General features: G+C 42.7%; 1 protein-coding gene across 2 annotated transcripts in view; it reads left to right on the top strand.

Annotated features, from left to right (window-relative positions):
• KNTC1 (kinetochore associated 1) overlaps window positions 1-17,896 on the top strand; it is a 371,840-nt gene that overhangs the window by 331,018 nt on the left and 22,926 nt on the right. For both annotated transcript variants that reach the window (XM_075323096.1, XM_075323086.1), the window contains exons 56-60: window positions 6,519-6,614; window positions 9,244-9,300; window positions 9,392-9,446; window positions 9,518-9,581; window positions 13,905-14,034. In XM_075323096.1, the coding sequence (XP_075179211.1) occupies window positions 6,519-6,614; window positions 9,244-9,300; window positions 9,392-9,446; window positions 9,518-9,581; window positions 13,905-14,034 (402 nt within the window). The remainder of the gene's footprint in view (window positions 1-6,518; window positions 6,615-9,243; window positions 9,301-9,391; window positions 9,447-9,517; window positions 9,582-13,904; window positions 14,035-17,896) is intronic.

Below are 17,896 nucleotides of genomic sequence, written 5' to 3'. Positions count from 1 at the left end.
GTAGTAGTAGTAGAAACATTAAAGGGAATCTGTCAAGAGGTTTTTGCGACCTAATCTGACAACAGCATAACGTAGGGACAGAGATCCTGAATCCAGCGATGTGTCATTTACTCGGCTGTTTAGTGTAGTTTTTTCAAGAAAATTATTTTTATTCTTTTTGTTCGCCTTAAAGGAAAAATAAATAGGCAAATAACACCAGTATTTAACAAGTATTACAATAATGGGGTGTGTTATAAGTCCAAGTGATAGTGAGCAATGAAACATTACCATATCTAGTTAACAGAACCTGACACAAGTAAAGGCCCAGTCACACTAAGCAACTTACCAGCGATCCCAACAACGATACAACCTGATAGGGATCGCTGGTAAGTTGCTAGGAGATCGCTGGTGAGATGTCACACTAAGCGACACTCCAGCGATCCCACCAGCAACCTGACCTGGCAGGGATCGCTGGAGCGTCGCTACACGTGGAAGCATGCTGCGCTTGGTAACTAAGGTAAATATCGAGTAACCAACCCGATATTTACCTTGGTTACCAGCGCACACGCTTAGCGCTGGCTCCCTGCACACCTAGCCACAGTACACATCAGGTTAATTACCCGATGTGTACTCTGCTACGTGTGCAGGCAGCAGGGAGCCGGCTTCTGCGGACGCTGGTAACCACGGTAAACATCGGGTAACCAAGAAGCCCTTCCCTTGGTTACCCGATATTTACCTTCGTTACCAGCGTCCACAGCTCTCACACTGCCAGTGCCGGCTCCCTGCTCTCTGCACTCCTAGCCACAGTACACATCGGGTTGATTACCCGATGTGTACTCCAGCTACGTGTGCAGAGAGCAGGGAGCCGGCACTGACAGCTGAGAGCGGCGGATGCTGGTAACGAAGGTAAATATCGGGCAACCAAGGTAAGGGCTTCTTGGTTACCCGCTGTTTACCGTGGTTACCAGCGTCCGCAGACGCCGGCTCCTGCTGCCTGCACATTTAGTTGTTGCTCTGTCGCTGTCACACACAGAGCGATGTGTGCTTCACAGCGGGAGAGCAACAACTAAAAAATGGTCCAGGACATTCAGCAACAACCAATGACCTCACAGCAGGGGCCAGGTTGTTGCTGGATGTCACACTAAGCAACATCGCTAGCAAGTTGTGCCTCAGCAGCGATGTTGCTAGCAATGTTGCTTAGTGTGACGGTACCTTAAGGTCAATAGAAGCTGATTGAGTCAGCAATAGGAAGATAATTTTGGTAGAAAGTGAATTCCTCATGAGTCAGTCCCCAATGATTTGGTCAAGGACTAGTAACCGTAAATTACGAGCTTGTGTAGATTAAAGTAAAAATTCAATTAGAAAACAATGAAAGAGAGAAGGAAAGAAAAAAAAAATGAAGGGAGTAAGGAAAAGAAGAGAGACAAAGATGAGGGGGAAGGAAGGAACAGAGGAAGGAGATGGGAAAAGGTAGCAAGGGAAAGTAGGATAGGGGAGCTTGGGAATTCTCAGCCTCCCACCTCCCAACAGACGCAAACTGCAGAGGAAAGGAAGGTGACTAATGTAGCCATCTCGCAAATTGAGGACCCTTCTTAAAAATAGTCCAGGAAAACCAGGTTCCGGTGAAAATGTCCCAGCTATCATGACCGTGTGCCAAAGGGGATTCCATGCGATCAACCTCTGTAATCTATTCCCTGATAGATGGTGCCACGGGCAATCTCCAGTGTCTAGGGATTACCATTCTGGCGGCAATAAGAAAGAATTACAATACCTCTTTTTTAGCAGCAGAAATGGTACCAGGAATTAAAGAGAGGAGCGCAATCTGGAGTGAGGGCGATATGCGTACATCTGAAACTTGAAAATAGATTTCAAAGATTGCTAGCCAGAATGGTTAAAGAAGATTACAAGACCACCATATGTGTGTCGCAATGCCAATCTCCACCCCGCATCTCCAGCATAAATCTGATACTGCTGGAAAGATTCTATATGGTAAATAAGGACATCTGTACCAACGGGTAAGAATCCTAAAACGTGTCTATTGAGCAGCACAGGATATGGACAATTTATGGGACAGAGTGAAAATCTTAAGACAATCCAACTCCAAAAAAAGTTGTCTGCAGCTCCTTTTGCCATGTTTTTAAATATGGGGGAACATCCTATACCGATACCTCCGCCAGGATGTTGTATAGAATGGAAATGCTATGTTGAGGGGCGGCATGCATTAAGAGGAGGGACGTAAAAGGGGAGAGAATATCTGCTGAAGGAATGCTGGCAATTGTGAATACTCGAGCCAGGATAAAGGCATCTCCACGCATTCCCCCCGCAAAGCCGCCAACGAGGGGAACCTAGTAAGCTTATCTACCACCTGCCCCAGTCTGACCCAATCCAAAGACCGCCAGTATAGGAAACTACGTCTGCCCCTTGCCAGGGGAAAGGCTGGATTATCAAAGAAAGGACTCGGTCAACCAGGTCTATGCGAACGTTTGACTTGTTTAGTGTAGTTTTCATAAAATCACTGATTAATCAGCAGGAGATTATCATTACAGGACTACTTGGTGTGCTGCCAGGTAGTCCACCATATTCATGAGCTCTGTATAACTGCTAGATCTGCAGCAGAGAAAACATTGATTTTTATCAACATGACAGCAAACAGCCCAGTAAGTGACACATCGCTGGAATCAGGGTCTCTGTCTCTACATTATGCTGCTCTCAGATGGGGTAGTAAAAACCTGGTGACAGATTCCCTTTAAATCAAAGGAGGGTGTTAACTGTAAAATGCCAACATCTAGTATATATTGTAAGTAATGATGTGAAAAAGTGAAATTGCTTTTAAAACTAAAATAAACTTTGCTTTTGATAGAGTAGCTAGATAAAATCTCTCTTGTTTTAGCCAGCTTTTAAAATACCTGAATATTCAATGTTATAAATATCTGACCATTTGTGATTTAAATGGGTGGGACACTCTGTGTTGATTAATTTCTTTATGTATCTGTATAACTTAAAGGCAACTGGTCACCAGATTTTTCCCTTATAAGCTGCGGCCACCACTAGTAAGTTCTTATATACAGCATACTAGAATACTGTATATCCAAGCACAGGCCGCTCGGTATAACGTAAATAATACAAACGGGGGTGGGGGGGGGTGGGGGAGGGGGGTCCGGTCCAATGGGTGTTGCTGCTCACAGGACTGACCCCTCCTCTTTTCTTTAAATTGCTGTCCTCCTTCTCAGTCCTGAATGGATGATGTACCCTGCGTCATCTACACAGGCCGGCATTGCGGTCCTGCACAGGTGCACATTGATCTGCCCTACTGAGGGCAGATCAAAGTATTATAGTTCGCATATGCAAGAGGTCCATGACAGGAGCGCAATGAAGGCCTCTGTATGGATGACGTAGGACGCGTTATGCACACAGGCTGAGAAGAAGGAGGACGTCAATTGCAGCAGAGAGGAGACGCCAGACACACGAGTAGCGACACCCCTTGGACTGGACTGTCCCCTAAGTGAGTATAATAAAGGTGATTTTTATGTTATACAGAGCGACCTGGACTCTTATATACAACTAGAAGGTGGCCCGATTCTACGCATCGGGTATTCTAGAATTTACGTATTGTGTAGTTCATGTATGATTTTTGTTATATATATATATATATATATATATATATATAGAGAGATGTTGTTGTCTGTAGTTACCAAGTGTTTGTGTAGGCGCTGTACATGTTCTGGGTGTTGTCTGGGTGTGACGGGGGGTGAGAGCGGTGTTGTATGTGTGTTGCGTTGTTTGTGGAGCGCTGTGTGTCTGTAGCGTTGTGTGTGTGTTGCGCGGTTTGTGTGTGTGTGGTGTGTTTTGGGGGGAGGTATGTTTTGTGCAATGTGTGTGTTGTGCGGTATGTGCGTATATTTGTGTGTGCCGCGGTGTTTGTGTGTTGGGTGTTGTGTGTGTGCAGCGTTGTCTGTGTGTGTGGGTGTCTGTGTAGGGCAGTTGTTTGTGGTTCCCAGTGTGTGTGTGTGTGTGTGTGGTGTGTTGTGCAGTGCGCGCGCGCGTGTGTGTGTGTGTGTGTGTGTGTGTGTGTGTGTGTGCATCAGCCTCTCTTCTCTCAGCCTACCTCTCCCAGCCTCCCTCCTCCCAGCCTCCCTCAGCATCAGCCTCCCTCTCCCAGCCTCCCCAGCATCAGCCTCCGCCAGCATCAGCCTCTCTCCTTCCAGCCTCCTCCAGCATCAGCCTCCCTCTCCCAGCCTTCCCCAGGATCAGCCTCTCTCCTCCCAGCCTCCGTCCTCCCAGCCTTCCCCAGCATCAGCTTTCCCCTCCCAGCCTCCCTCAGCATCAGCCTTCCCCAGCATCAGCCTCTCTCCTCCCAGCCTCAGCCTCTCTCCTTCCAGCCTCCCCCAGCATCAGCCTCTCTCCTTCCAGCTTCCCTCAGCATCAGCCTCCCCTTCCCAGCCTTCCCCAGGATCAGCCTCTCTCCTCCCAGCCTCCTTCCTCCCAGCCTCCCTCAGCATCAGCCTTCTGCTCCCAGTCTCCCCCAGCATCAGCCTCCCCATGCATCAGCCTCCACCAGCATCAGCCTCTCTCCTTCCAGCCTCTCTCCTTCCAGCCTCCCCCAGCATCAGCCTCCCCTTCCCAGCCTTCCCCAGGATCAGCCTCTCTCCTCCCAGCCTCCTTCCTCCCAGCCTCCCTCTCCCAGCCTCCCTCAGCATCAGCCTTCCGCTCCCAGTCTCCCCCAGCATCAGCCTCCCCAAGCATCAGCCTCCACCAGCATCAGCCTCTCTCCTTCCAGCCTCCCCCAGCATCAGCCTCTCTCCTTCCAGCCTCCCTCAGCATCAGCCTCCCGTTCCCAGCCTTCCCCAGGATCAGCCTCTCTCCTCCCAGCCTCCTTCCTCCCAGCCTCCCTCAGCATCAGCCTTCCCCTCCCAGTCTCCCCCAGCATCAGCCTCCCCAAGCATCAGCCTCCACCAGCATTAGCCTCTCTCCTTCCAGCCTCCCCCAGCATCAGCCTCCCCAAGCATCAGCCTCCACCAGCATCAGCCTCCCTCGTCCCAGCCTCCCCCTCCCAGCCTCCCCCAGCATCAGCCTCTCTCCTCCCAGCCTTCCCCATGATCAGCCTCTCTGCTCCCAGCCTCCTCCAGCACGCCGTGCTCCTCTGCCGACACTCACACACCCGATCGCATCCACTCACACACACCCGATCGCATCCACTCACACACACCCGATCGCATCCACTCACACACACCCGATCGCATCCACTCACACACACCCGATCGCATCCACTCACACACACCCGATCGCATACACTCACACACACAGACACTGACGATATCGCACATACGCGCTTATACTCACAACATCCGGGGATATCACATGCTTCTGGCCATGTGATCCTCCGGCAGGTCCTGGAAGATCACAACAGCACAGTATCGCCGCCGAGAAGCAAGCGATATCCCAGGATGTTGTGAGTATGTGGATGCGATGTGATGTGTGTGTGTGAGTGAGTGTGATCTGATTTGTGTGTGTGTATGTGTGTGCTGTTATGTGTCTGTATTTTCCGACGCTGCAGGACCTTGATGTGTGGATGCGATGTGATGTGTGTGTGAGGTGTGTATGAGAGTGAGTGTGAGCCGGTGTACACTGGTAACTATGATACACATCGGGTAACTAAGGGACCTTAGTTACCCGATGTGTATAATGGTTACCAGCTTTCACGGCCTCCGTGAAGATCCCAGCATCGCAAGGTTATGTGTGGCGCTGCTGGGATCCTGACGGAGCCGGTGTAGAAGCAAGCGATATCCCAGCATGTTGTGATGTGTGAGGTGTGTGTGAGAGTGAGTGTGAGAGTGAGTGTGATCTGATGTGTGTGTGTACTCACCTGGGAATCGGGGCTCCGTGTCAGTTGGGCCAGAGCGAGCGTGCATTGCGTGAGGGGGGCGGGGCCTGCAGAGAGCCGGGGCGAGAGGCCAATCCGTGTGGGGGGGCGGGGCCATGGCGAGCCCAGCGGCCAATCAGCTTTGTGTCACCGTAAGGACACAATTTCGGAGCATGACAGACAGACAGATAGACAGACAGACAGAATAAGGCAATTATATATATAGATATTCTGGAATGCTGTATATAAGAGCTCAGTGGTGGTGGCCGCAGCTTATGCGGGACAAATCTGGTGACAGGTTCCCTTTTAAGCTCTGATTTTCCTGTACAGAGATCTGTATCGCCAGCCTGCAGTCGCCTCTTATGATTTTCTGAGCTTTAGCAGCATTTTGCTATGTAATTTTAGTGAGATGAGTGTATAAACCCTGTGCAGATACATGCACAATGCTCCTAAGCGCCTCCTAGTTATAGCTATAGATGAAGATATTAGGAGATGGAAATTATCAATGTAGAGCAAGCTTAGTTCTTCAGATATTCACCCCATTTTAGCACTAAACATCATTATAGTCGCCTACCCTTCTCAGCCTCACCATACAGTCTAAGCTGTTATAGAAGTTAAATGGGATTTTGCTTGGGACTTTTCTATATTAAAAATAATCACTCATCTTTTCCCCTTCTAGGCAGTGAGATTGGTGACAGAGCTCTGTTTAGAATACAAGGTTTATGACCCTCAACTCTGGAGTGGATTATTTCAAAAGCTGCTTGGATTTAACATGGTAAGTTGGTAAATGGCAGATTTGGGAAGGCCAAATTCAGATGTCTGTGAAACATGGTCCGTGTAGGCATATATGAGGCTGTGAAGTTTGGGTCATAAGACGTGCAGCCAGTCTGAACATCCTGGTATTCGGACTGTTATAGATGAATGACTGAATAAGTCCTAAACCTGCAATTGTGCTATTTATTCAGACATAGAAGTCCCAACCTTGAAATTGTAATAGTTAATAATAATAATTAAAAATAATAATACCGTATTTACTCGAGTATAATCCGACCAGAGTATAAGCCGAGGCCCCTAATTTTACCACAAAAGACTGGGAAACCTTATTGACTCAAGTATAAGCCTAGGGTGGGAAATGCAGCAGCTACTGGTAAATTTATGAAATAAAAATATATACCAGTAAAATGTAATGTGCTCATCCTTCTGCCCTATAGTAATGTGCCACATCCTTGTGCCCCTTAGTAATGTGCCCTGCAGTAATTTGTTCATCCTTTAGTAATGTCCTCATTCCGGCCCCCTTCTCGTCCCCTATTATTGTTCACACACACACACACACACACAAAATTATTCTCACCTGTCCTCCGTTCCTGCGGTGTCCTTATCTTCTTCTTTCAGTCTGCAGGCACACAATACCCTCTCCGTGATCTCGTCCGGCGCACGGGGCATGATCATCGAGGGGTGTTTCTTGCGGTCCACAGGCACATAGACCCCCTCGGTAGTCTTGTCCGGTGCACGGGGCCACCGCTGCAGTCATGGCTTTACTGCAGTTGAATGCTTTGCGGAGCCATAAAGCATTCAACTGCAGTAAAGCGCTGACAGCGACAGAGGGCCCGTGCACCTGCCGCGATCATCGAGGGGTGCTTTTTGCAGTCCCCAGGCACATAGACCCCTCGATGATCTCATCAGTTGCACAGAGCAGCCGCTGCTGTCAGCGCTGTACTGCAGTTGAATGCTTTACGGCGCAAAGCATTCAACTGCAGTAAAGCCATGATGGCAGTGGCGGCTACGTGTACCAGACGAGATTACCAAGGGGTCTGTGTTCCTGCAGATGGCAAAAAGCAGGTAAGATCACCGCAGGAATGGAGGACAAGTGAGAACATTTTTATCTGGGAACTTGACTCGAGTATAAGTCGAGGAGGGGGTTGGGGGGGGGGCGTTTTCAGCATAAACAAAATGGGCTGAAAAACTAGGCTTATACTCGAGTTTATATGGTAGTTTTATTAAACTCAGTGATACATATTTACAGCAAATATGTTACATTTTGTTCTGGGAATTATTTAATACAAAGAAATAATACATAAGCTGTTAAAAAGTTACCTGCACATGGGGTAAGAGACATGGCCATATCAGGAGAACTATACTACATTTCTGATTGGAGGTATTTACTAAAATTATTATTATACTTACTACATATTGGGATAGCATCTTGGAGATGGAATTAGCCCTTTAAGGACTTTACAAATGACACTTCTAAACTATTCTAGCAGCTCACTTTTTTCTACTATTTGATTTGTAAATTATTGGGGGGGTTTTCTCCTAATGGCCTTTGTAAAATTGAAAGATTTTGGGCTAAAGCAATATAATGTTATTTTTCATTTTTTATGGCCCACCATTCTGTTATAAAATACCATGAATCATCTGTGAGTTCAAAATGTTCACCACACCCTTAGCTGAATGCTTTTTAAGGAGTGTAATTTCCAAAATGGGGTCACTTATATGAGGTTTTTTTACTTCTTAAGAGCTCTGCAAATACAACGTCATCATCTATTCGAGCCACAATTGCATGATAAAATCTGAACTGCACTCCTTCCTTTCCCACTGTGTACTATTAATTTGGGAGAAAGTGGGTCCCACAGTTTCTTCTGAAATTTCTGCTGTTACCTTAGTGAAAATGAAAAATTTGAGGCTAAACATTTTAGTAAATAACAATGTAATTGGTTGATTTTTTTTTTTTTCCTTCCACTTTTCTGTGCAGCATCTGAAGGGTTATTAAATTTCTTAAATTTGTATTTGAACACATTGAGGGGTGCTGTTTTTTTAAAATGGGGTCTTGTTTGGAGGTTTTCTCACCTATAGGCCCTTCTTTCTCACTTGAAAAGTGAAGTGATCCCTAAAATAATATAGGTTTTTGTAAATTTCATTGAAAAATACCCCCCCAAAATTGCTGACCTGCATTTAAGCCTTCTAACAGCCTAACGAAAAAAGATATATGCCAAAAATACCAACGTAAACTAGACATATGGTAAATCTTTATTACTATTTTGTCTGGTACGAGTAAAGGCATAAAAATTCAAAGTTCAAAAATTGTGGATTTGTCTGAAATGTCTAACTTCATATATTTTCATAAATCACATCGACCAAAATTTAGCACTAACAAAGTACGTGTCACAAAAAAAAGTAACGCCAACATACACGGAAGCGTTCCAGTTATTAGTTATTACCGCAGAAAGCGACACATCAGATTTGTAAAATTTGGTCTGGTCAGGAAAAAGAAAATTGGCATCAGTAGGAAGGGGTTAATTCTTAATAATTCTGATTACAGTCGCATACAAATGGTATATGTATACAAAACATGAATATAGCAAACTATATATAAAACAATTTGTTTGATTTTTATTTTTTGGAAGATGTCTTACCTGAGAAAAGCGTTAGCAGCTATCACCGGCATCCATTGCCTTTGGGAGGTATGTATGTTTGCGTCGATGGTCGTCACTTGTATGTCATATGTGAACGTATTATTTAAAGTGCAGTCTGAATGTATGGTTTTGTTTATAGGTGCCAAACTTTAGCAGGGCATGGCGTAGTGTCATATTGGCACCATTTGCTTGTGGTAAGTTGACATTTGTGTTTATAAAAGGTTTGGATATTATTTTTGCTATCTGAACATGTATTCTTTTGTAGCCTCTTGTCCTCCAAGCCCATCACAGCTTGAAGAATGCTACCAATCATTTTTGGTGCTATTAAGGTGAGTAATATAAAATTGAATTTGCCTTACATATTTTGCTTCATTTTATACTAAACTGTGATGTAAGTGAAGAGCGATGCTTTTTATGAAGTGTGTGCACTGTCCATAAAGTCATTACTGTAGTTAACCCCTCTGTGTGTACAGAATCCAGTGAGTATAAAATATGTTGTTGCAGAGACCAGCACTGATAAAGAGAATCTGTCAGCAGGTTTTTGCTATTTAATCCACAAGAAGAATAATATGGGGCATGAGACCCAGATTCCATGTATGTTTCACTTATTAGGCTGTTTTGTAATTTTAATACAAACAGTGTTTTATCAGCAGGAGATTATCACTCTCTGACTACAGCTCACATGCATGACAGGGTTAATCTTTGTAAACTGGCCACTGATTGGCTGCTTGCTCATAATTCAAAGTGTACACAGGAAGCTGCTAGTCGGGGATGTGGGTGGGGTTATACACAGCCCAGATTTAGCACTGCTATATTTACATCAGACAAAACAGGTAATCTATGAAAATGGCACCAAGCAGTCCAGTAAGTGACACATCCCTGGAGTCAAGCTTTCTTACCCTGTATTATGCTGCTTTCAGATTATATATAAAAAACCTAACTGATACTCTTTAAAAATCCTCTAGCAAGACGAAGGTTTGTAACTGCTGGTCGCTACATCAAGTTACAATTTACATAAAGCTTTATTGTTGGATAACCTTAAAGGGAATCAGTCACCAGGCTTTTGCCACCAAATCTGGGAACAGCATGATGTAGAGACAAAGACCCTGATTCCAGCGATGTGTCAGTTACTGGGCTACTTGCTCTAGTTTTTATAAAATCACATATTTATCAGCATGAGATTACCATTAGAGGGCTAGTAAACATGTTGCGTGGTAGTCAAGCATATTCATGAGCTTTGTATACCAATCCCTCCCCACCACTTATTGACCACTTTCTATGTACACTGTAAATGCACATAAATCTGACAGTCAGTAGTGTGGACAGAGTGATACAAAGCTCAGCCTCCAGAGAACTGGTAGATCTGCAGCAGAAAAAAATGATTTTATCAAATCTGCAATAAGCAGCCCAGTAAGTGAGACTTAGCTGGAATGAGGATCATGGTGCTCTCCGATGGGGTAGCAATGAACTGTGATGGTGTTACTTAAAATAAAAAAAAATATATATATATATTTACACACACACACACACTCACACTCATATACACACACATGCAATTTATGCATTAATGGCTCCACTGTTTGAATATTTTTACATATACAGTGCTAACCAAACCTGAGTATACAGTCATAGCAAAAGTGTTGGCACCCTTGAAATTGCCCCAGAAAATGAAGTATTTCTCCCAGACAATGATTGCAAATATACGTTTATGTCCTTTGTGTGCATTGAAACGACAGAGAAAAAAAGCAGATTGGACATAATTTCACTCAAAACTGTTGGCACCCTCAACTTAAAATTTGGTTGCACACCCTCTGGAATGAATAACTGCAATGAATTGCTTCTTATAACCATCAACAAGTTTCTTACATCTCTCAATTGGAATTTTGGACAACTCTTCTTTTGCAAACTGCTTCAGGTCTCTCATATTTGAAGGCGCCTTCTTCCAATAGTAATTTTAAGATCTCTCCACAAGTGTTCAATGGGATTTAGATCCGGTGCTATTGCTGCCACTTCAGAACTCTCCAGCACTTTGTTTCCATCCATTTCTAGGTGTTTTCTGGAGTAATTTTGGGGTCATTGTCCTTATGGAAGACCAATGACCTAGGACTTAAACCAGGCACTACATTATTATCAAACATCTTTTGGTGGTAATCTTCAAATTTCATGATGTCAAGCACCCATTGCTAGAGGCCACAAAATAATCTCAAAGCATCTTTGAACCCCCACCATATTTGACTGTAGGTACTGGGTTTTTTGGGTTGTTTTTTTTTTTTGGGGGGGGGGGTTAGGTCTCTTTCCAATTTTGGTAAACAGTAGAATTATGTTTTACCAAAAAACTTTATCTTGGTCTCATCTGTCCACAAGATGACTTTCCCTGAAAGGTTTTGGCTTGCATACATTTTGGCAAGCTGCAATCAAGCTTTTTTTATATTTCTATGTCAGCAGTGTGGTGCTCCTGGGTCTCCTGCCATAGCATTTCATTCACATGTCGATGGATAGTTTGTGACACTGATGCACCTTGAGCATGCAGGAAAGCTTGAATTTCTTTGGAACTTGACGGGGGTTGTTTATCCACCATCCAGACTATCCTTTCATCAATTTTTTTCTCTGCTTTCAAAATCCAAGTACATTAGCTACAGTGCCATGGGTTGTAAACTTCTTCATTTTGTTGCGCATCATGGACAAAGGAACATCAAGATCTCTGGAGATACTCTAGACTTGTAACCTTAATGTTGTTAATATTTTTCAACAATTTTGGTTCTCCAGTCCTCAGACCATTCTGTTCTCCTCTTTTTGTTCTCCATGTTTAATGTGGCACACATCGACACACAATGCAAAGATTGAGTCAACTTCTCCCCTTTTTATCTGGTTTCAGGTGTAATTTTCATATTACCAACACTGGTTACTTGCCACAGGAGAGTAAAGTAAAAGTGTATATGGAAACGTGTGTCGTCGCAATAATTTCCTGGGAGAAATACTTCATTTTCTGGAACAATTTCAAGGGTGCCAACACTTTTGGTCATTTATGATAATGGAGAATGGATTTCCTTTTGGATTGCTTTTAATGTGCTCAGAGGCCAAAGAAGTGTGACATGTCACATTTAACCAACACACTTCTTTTGTCTATGAGCACATTAAAAGCAATCCAAAAGGATATCCATTCTCCATTATTGGGTTTTTTTTTAATTTCTCTTCAAAATTATATTTTATTGAATTTTTTAGGGTGAAAGGGGATAATAATGCACACAAGTAATTAAAATATAGTAAAATAAACTAGGGAAATAGTGAAGGGGAAAATGTAAAAGTAACAAAAAAAATGTCAACTGAACAAATATGACCTCTATAATCATCCTTGACTAAATGTCTTTGATAAATGTGTCATAAAGAAGTAGAAAAGGTAATCTGGTTAAAATATAAACAGTTAAACACTTTCACAAAACATTTTGTTGTAACCTATTACATAAAATATTATGAATTGATATAAGTTTCATTACAAAATCTTCAGTTTTATTTGATGCAAAAATTAATTAAAAAAAACAACTATATCGACGATTTTGTATGAGCTCCATCATTTTTACACACTGCACCAAGTCTTCTAGGCATGAAATGAACAAATTGGTGACATAATGCAACATTTATCTTTTTTCCATTCTTTCATAATGACATCTTTTAGAGCCTGGAGGCTGAATGGAAAGCGATGATCAACTTGTCTCTTCAGAATTCCCTATGGATGTTTCGGATAGGTTCAGATCAGGAGACACTGAATAACACACCCTGTTATTCTTCAGAAATGCAACAGTGGTCTTAGAAGTGTGTTTTTGATCATCGCCATGTTTGAAAAGTGCACATCTATCATGGGCACAGAGTGATGATAGCATCTTGTAATGTAGAGCAGTACATCTGTGAATTATTGATACAATCAATGAACTGTAGCTCTCCAACCTGATCAGCTCTCATACAGCCCCACATAAGGACACTGCCATCACCATGTCTCACTGAAGGCACTATAATTTTCCCATTATCGTCTATGGACTGGCGGCTGAGCAGAACAGTCAAGTTTCAATACAATTATTGCTTATCAGCAAGAAATAATCACTAGAGGACAAGGTCTCACATGCACACCAGTCCAGCTAATTTGTGTAACCACATCCCTAACACTTATTAGCAGCTTGCTCACAATGCACAGTGTATTCAGAAAGTTGCCAGTTAGGGGTATGGGTTAGGGGTATTATGCACAGCCCAGAAGTCTTAGCGCTGCTACATCTACATACTGTAAGACAAATCAGATTTTCTTTAAAAATAACACTAGGCAGCCCAGTAAGTGATACATTCCTAGAATCGGCTCTCTGTCTCTACATTATGCTGCTATCAGATTCCATAGCAAAGTCCGGCTGACTGCTACTGACCCAAAATCGCCAAATCAAAAAGCATTCTTTGTGTTGTTTTACATTTCACAATAGATACTTCTTTAACCTCTAGATCTGTTTTTTTTAGGCAAAAATGCAGGAAAAATATGGTATAAAAAAGGGGGTTTTATAACATAATAATAATACTGGAAAAAAAGTTTTGTTTTTTTTTTGGGGGGGTTACACCTAAATTGGTTTCTGATAAAACCCTAATTGTTAATATTTAATCTACTTTTATTTATGAAGGTGCCCTGTTCTTGCTGATCTGGACGTCGTAGGAATTGCTAAACAATATGCTCAAATTGATCTCCCATCATTTACTTTGGGTTGTCTTTTGCTAATCCCAAATGTGGAAAAAAGAGAACAACAAACTCAGGTAATTTAAAACAGAAACCTAATCTGCGCTGCTGCTGTGACATTTGCTGAAGATATATTTTCTAGGGTTAGGTACATTTAGCTCTTGAGTTTCTAAACACAGGTATGGAAGAGCTAAACTTGCACCGTACCCAAAATACACCAGCTGTATTATACCAAATGCTGCTGTTTAACCATATAAATACCACTGTCAATTAATGACATCATTAAAAGAGTGCGATTGTCTGTGTGCACATGAATTGACTCGCATCGATCACATCGAGATTCTAGGGTGTTCATGTTGTTGTCAAGGCAGCTGGGGACCTGCTGAAGGCTGCCATCTTATTACTCCTGTGAAGGCCAGCCTGTGACTCAGCCTCATAGGACAACGTCATTTTGACTATGTGCTGTGATATATTTCATTGCATTATATAGAATAAGGGTTCAAGCCACCTGAGGTGACTAGAAATTAAAGAGGTTTCCCATGAACAACGTTCATTTTAAAGTTGATTTAAATCAATAGATCTTATAATAATAATTTATACAATTGGATGTATTTGTTTAAAAAAATGTTCCTGTGTTGACATGATCTAATATATAAAGCTGAATGTGTGTATGTATGTGTGTATGTCCGGGATTGGCATCTGCACCGTTGCAGCTACAGCCACAAAATTTTGCACACTCACACTTCTGGACCCCGAGAGCATCATAGGCTATGTTTTGAGGGGAAATTTTAACCCCGTGCTTCACAGTTATTCACCAAAAAACCTGCCTCCATTAAAGTGAATGGAGCCCCGGGAGCCACAGTGCAGCCAGAACTTCAGAAGAATGCGCAGCTACACCCTTAAATGGAATGTTGGCGAGTCACAATGCAGCCAGGGAAAGAGACAGACACAGACCGGGAAAGATGCAGACACAGACAGGGTAAGAAACAGACATAGACAGGGTAAGAGACAGACACAAAGAGACAGACTGACAGGGAAAGAGTCAGACAGGGAAAGAGAGGGAAAGAGAGAGACAGGTAAAGAGACAGACACAGGGAAAGAGACAGACAGGGTAAGAGACAGACAAAGACAGGTAAAGAGACAGACACAGGGAAAGAGACAGACAGGGAAAGAGAGGGAAAGAGACAGAGATAGATAGACAGACAGGGAAAGAGATTGAGACAGATGGATAAAGAGACCGAGACAGTCAGAGACAGACAGGGAAAGAGACAGACAAAGAGATAGAGAGAGAGACAGAGAGATTCAGAGGGGGAGACAGACAGAGAATGGGAGAGAAACAGAGAGACAGTTACTATCCCGGGCGTTAATACATTCTATTTATACATTCTATCCCGGGAATGTTAATACATTCTATTTTGTGAACAGCAGTTATTAACCCGGGCGAAGCCGGGTAGTACAGCTAGTCTTATATATGTGTCCTTTCTATATACTGTGTAATGGCCGTGTCTGACCATACAGGAACATGGACTGATCATATCACAGCTCCTGCACCAAGGAGGAAATAATAAAGTATACAGACATTACAGCACGGGATCGAAAACTATTCTTTCTATGAGGTAAAATAATTTTTAAATACAGGCAGGGAAATGCTATACCTCAAAAAAAAAATCAGATATGATCCTGTGCTGTCCTGTCTATATATTCTGGTTTGCATCCTCTCCTGGGGTATGATCAGATCATGTTCCTGTACGGTCAGACACAGTCATTACACAGTATATAACAAGGGCACATATATAATATTATCTCAGCATAGGAACATTTTTTTAAACACTTCCAATTGTATAAATTATTATTATTCTAAGATCTATTGATTAAAATCAACTTTGAAATTAGCTTTGTTTGTGGGAAAACCCCTTTAAACTAAATGTTAAAACATTTTTAATCACCAATTTCCTAGTTTAAAATAAAAAAATATAAGAATAAGTATAGCTGGTATTGCCTGATGTTTCATGCTAGTATTTCGGCAAAACTTTGGGTTTCCGTCTGTTTCTCTGGTCAATCCTGCTGCCAGATTTCTTGGTTGCTTCATTGGGGGGAAACAGAAACCATGTGCTAGTGTGCTGCCACCTTGCGGCTGACATTATTAATACATTTTAACTGAAAATTGTCTACTCCCCAGCAGACTATACCTTATCTGCTATCATCAGGCCTCATCAGTTTTTTGTAGTGTCAGTTGGAGGAAACATGGGTCTGTTTTTCAGACCTGTTTTATGCTTTAGAGACATTAGGTTAGGCGTTAACCTTTTCTCCCTTTGTGTATTTGAGAGGGATCGCTTGGATGAGTAACCGTATGTAATTGTGCTCTGTTTCACCCCACCTAGTGACAAATAGTACAGCCTGTACTACTCAGCTTGTATATTCTTGAGTCGGAATGACAAGACCAGCAGGTACCGCAGGCAGTGGTCTGTAAGCTATTTTGACTCCTGCCCACACATCATAACACATGTTTGTATGGAGCAAAAGACAAAGTTCCCTGCAGTTTCCAGCTAATTAGCTGGGGAATGCATTAAGTCCAGCTCACTGTCCAATTACTGCGGCCAGCAGGTCGCATCGTCCAGCCAATCGGTGTGAACTGTTTTTTTCTGACCAATCAGCAGAGAGCAGGGCAGTCCTACTCACCATACATTTATTGCAAGTCCCGTCCTCCAGCCAATTAGCACTGCCCATGAGTCGGGCTATTCTACCTATCAATTCTCAGATACCAATGAAAAAACCAGAGTATATAGCGAAAAAAAATTTTTTAAAAAAAGAATTATTTTATTGAAAATATTTTTTAAAAACCATTTATAATAGGAATATAAGAGAAAGGGGGGATTAATGCCACAAAACAATCCCTCCAAGAACCACATAAACTCACATATGTGTATATCACAGTAAACCACAAATATTCACCAAAAATTGTAATTTCTCAATATATATAGTATGCTAAAAGCAAGAGAAAAAAACCCCTAGGAGAAAGTTTTTTGCACATCCACAATGGAAAATATTTTTGTGCAATTCCAAGGAAGGGAATATAAAGACTAAACAGTGGTTGTAAACCTCAAGTGATAGATGGTGATTGCACTTTCCCATAGAAAATATATATATCAACAAGCAGATAAGGAGATGAAAATTGCCAATATGGCTTTTTCAGACAAAAGCATTTGTATTAAGATGAAATTCATAGATTCACTTGCCCATATAGGAAAAGATAAGAATGCCTTAAAAGGAGGTATACACAAGAGGGCAGTGAAATCTCAATTCAATTCAACAATGTATATTGCTAATGTCTTAGAAGAAATATATAAATGCTTGTTTAAGAATAAGGGGAAAAATGCCAGTCACAAAAATAGGAGGAAAACAATATACCGGATACACATGCAGTCAAAGAGGGTATTGTTACCAGACTGCCAAATACCAACGGAGAGTGGATGGAAGGATGATTACCCTGACGGCCGTTTCGCCAATTACTGCGGCCAGCAGGTCGCATCGTCCAGCCAATCGGTGTGAACTGTTTTTTTCTGACCAATCAGCAGAGAGCAGGGCAGTCCTACTCACCATACATTTATTGCAAGTCCCGTCCTCCAGCCAATTAGCACTGCCCATGAGTCGGGCTATTCTACCTATCAATTCTCAGGTAGTTGTTCTGCCCTCTTGTGTTCCCTCTGTCTACCAACTGGAGTGTGGGATTAGCTCCTTCCACGGCCCCAACCCCTTCCATTTCTGGTTGTGGCAATGCTTTTTTGAGCATTTAAGTGAATTGGGAATGCTGGCGGTTGCTTCCTGAATTCTGTACTAACTCATTGTACTTCTATATGAACCACTGCCTTCACAAGCACCCAGGGAGACCAAACATTGGCGGCTGTTATTTTCAGGCCTTCTCCTGAGTCGCACCTCAGA

This window comes from Anomaloglossus baeobatrachus, chromosome 1, assembly GCF_048569485.1.
Source record: "Anomaloglossus baeobatrachus isolate aAnoBae1 chromosome 1, aAnoBae1.hap1, whole genome shotgun sequence".
Classification (NCBI taxonomy): Eukaryota; Metazoa; Chordata; class Amphibia; order Anura; family Aromobatidae; genus Anomaloglossus; species Anomaloglossus baeobatrachus.
The sequence above is the reverse complement of the archived record's forward strand: the minus strand, read 5'-3'. Positions and strand labels throughout refer to the sequence as shown.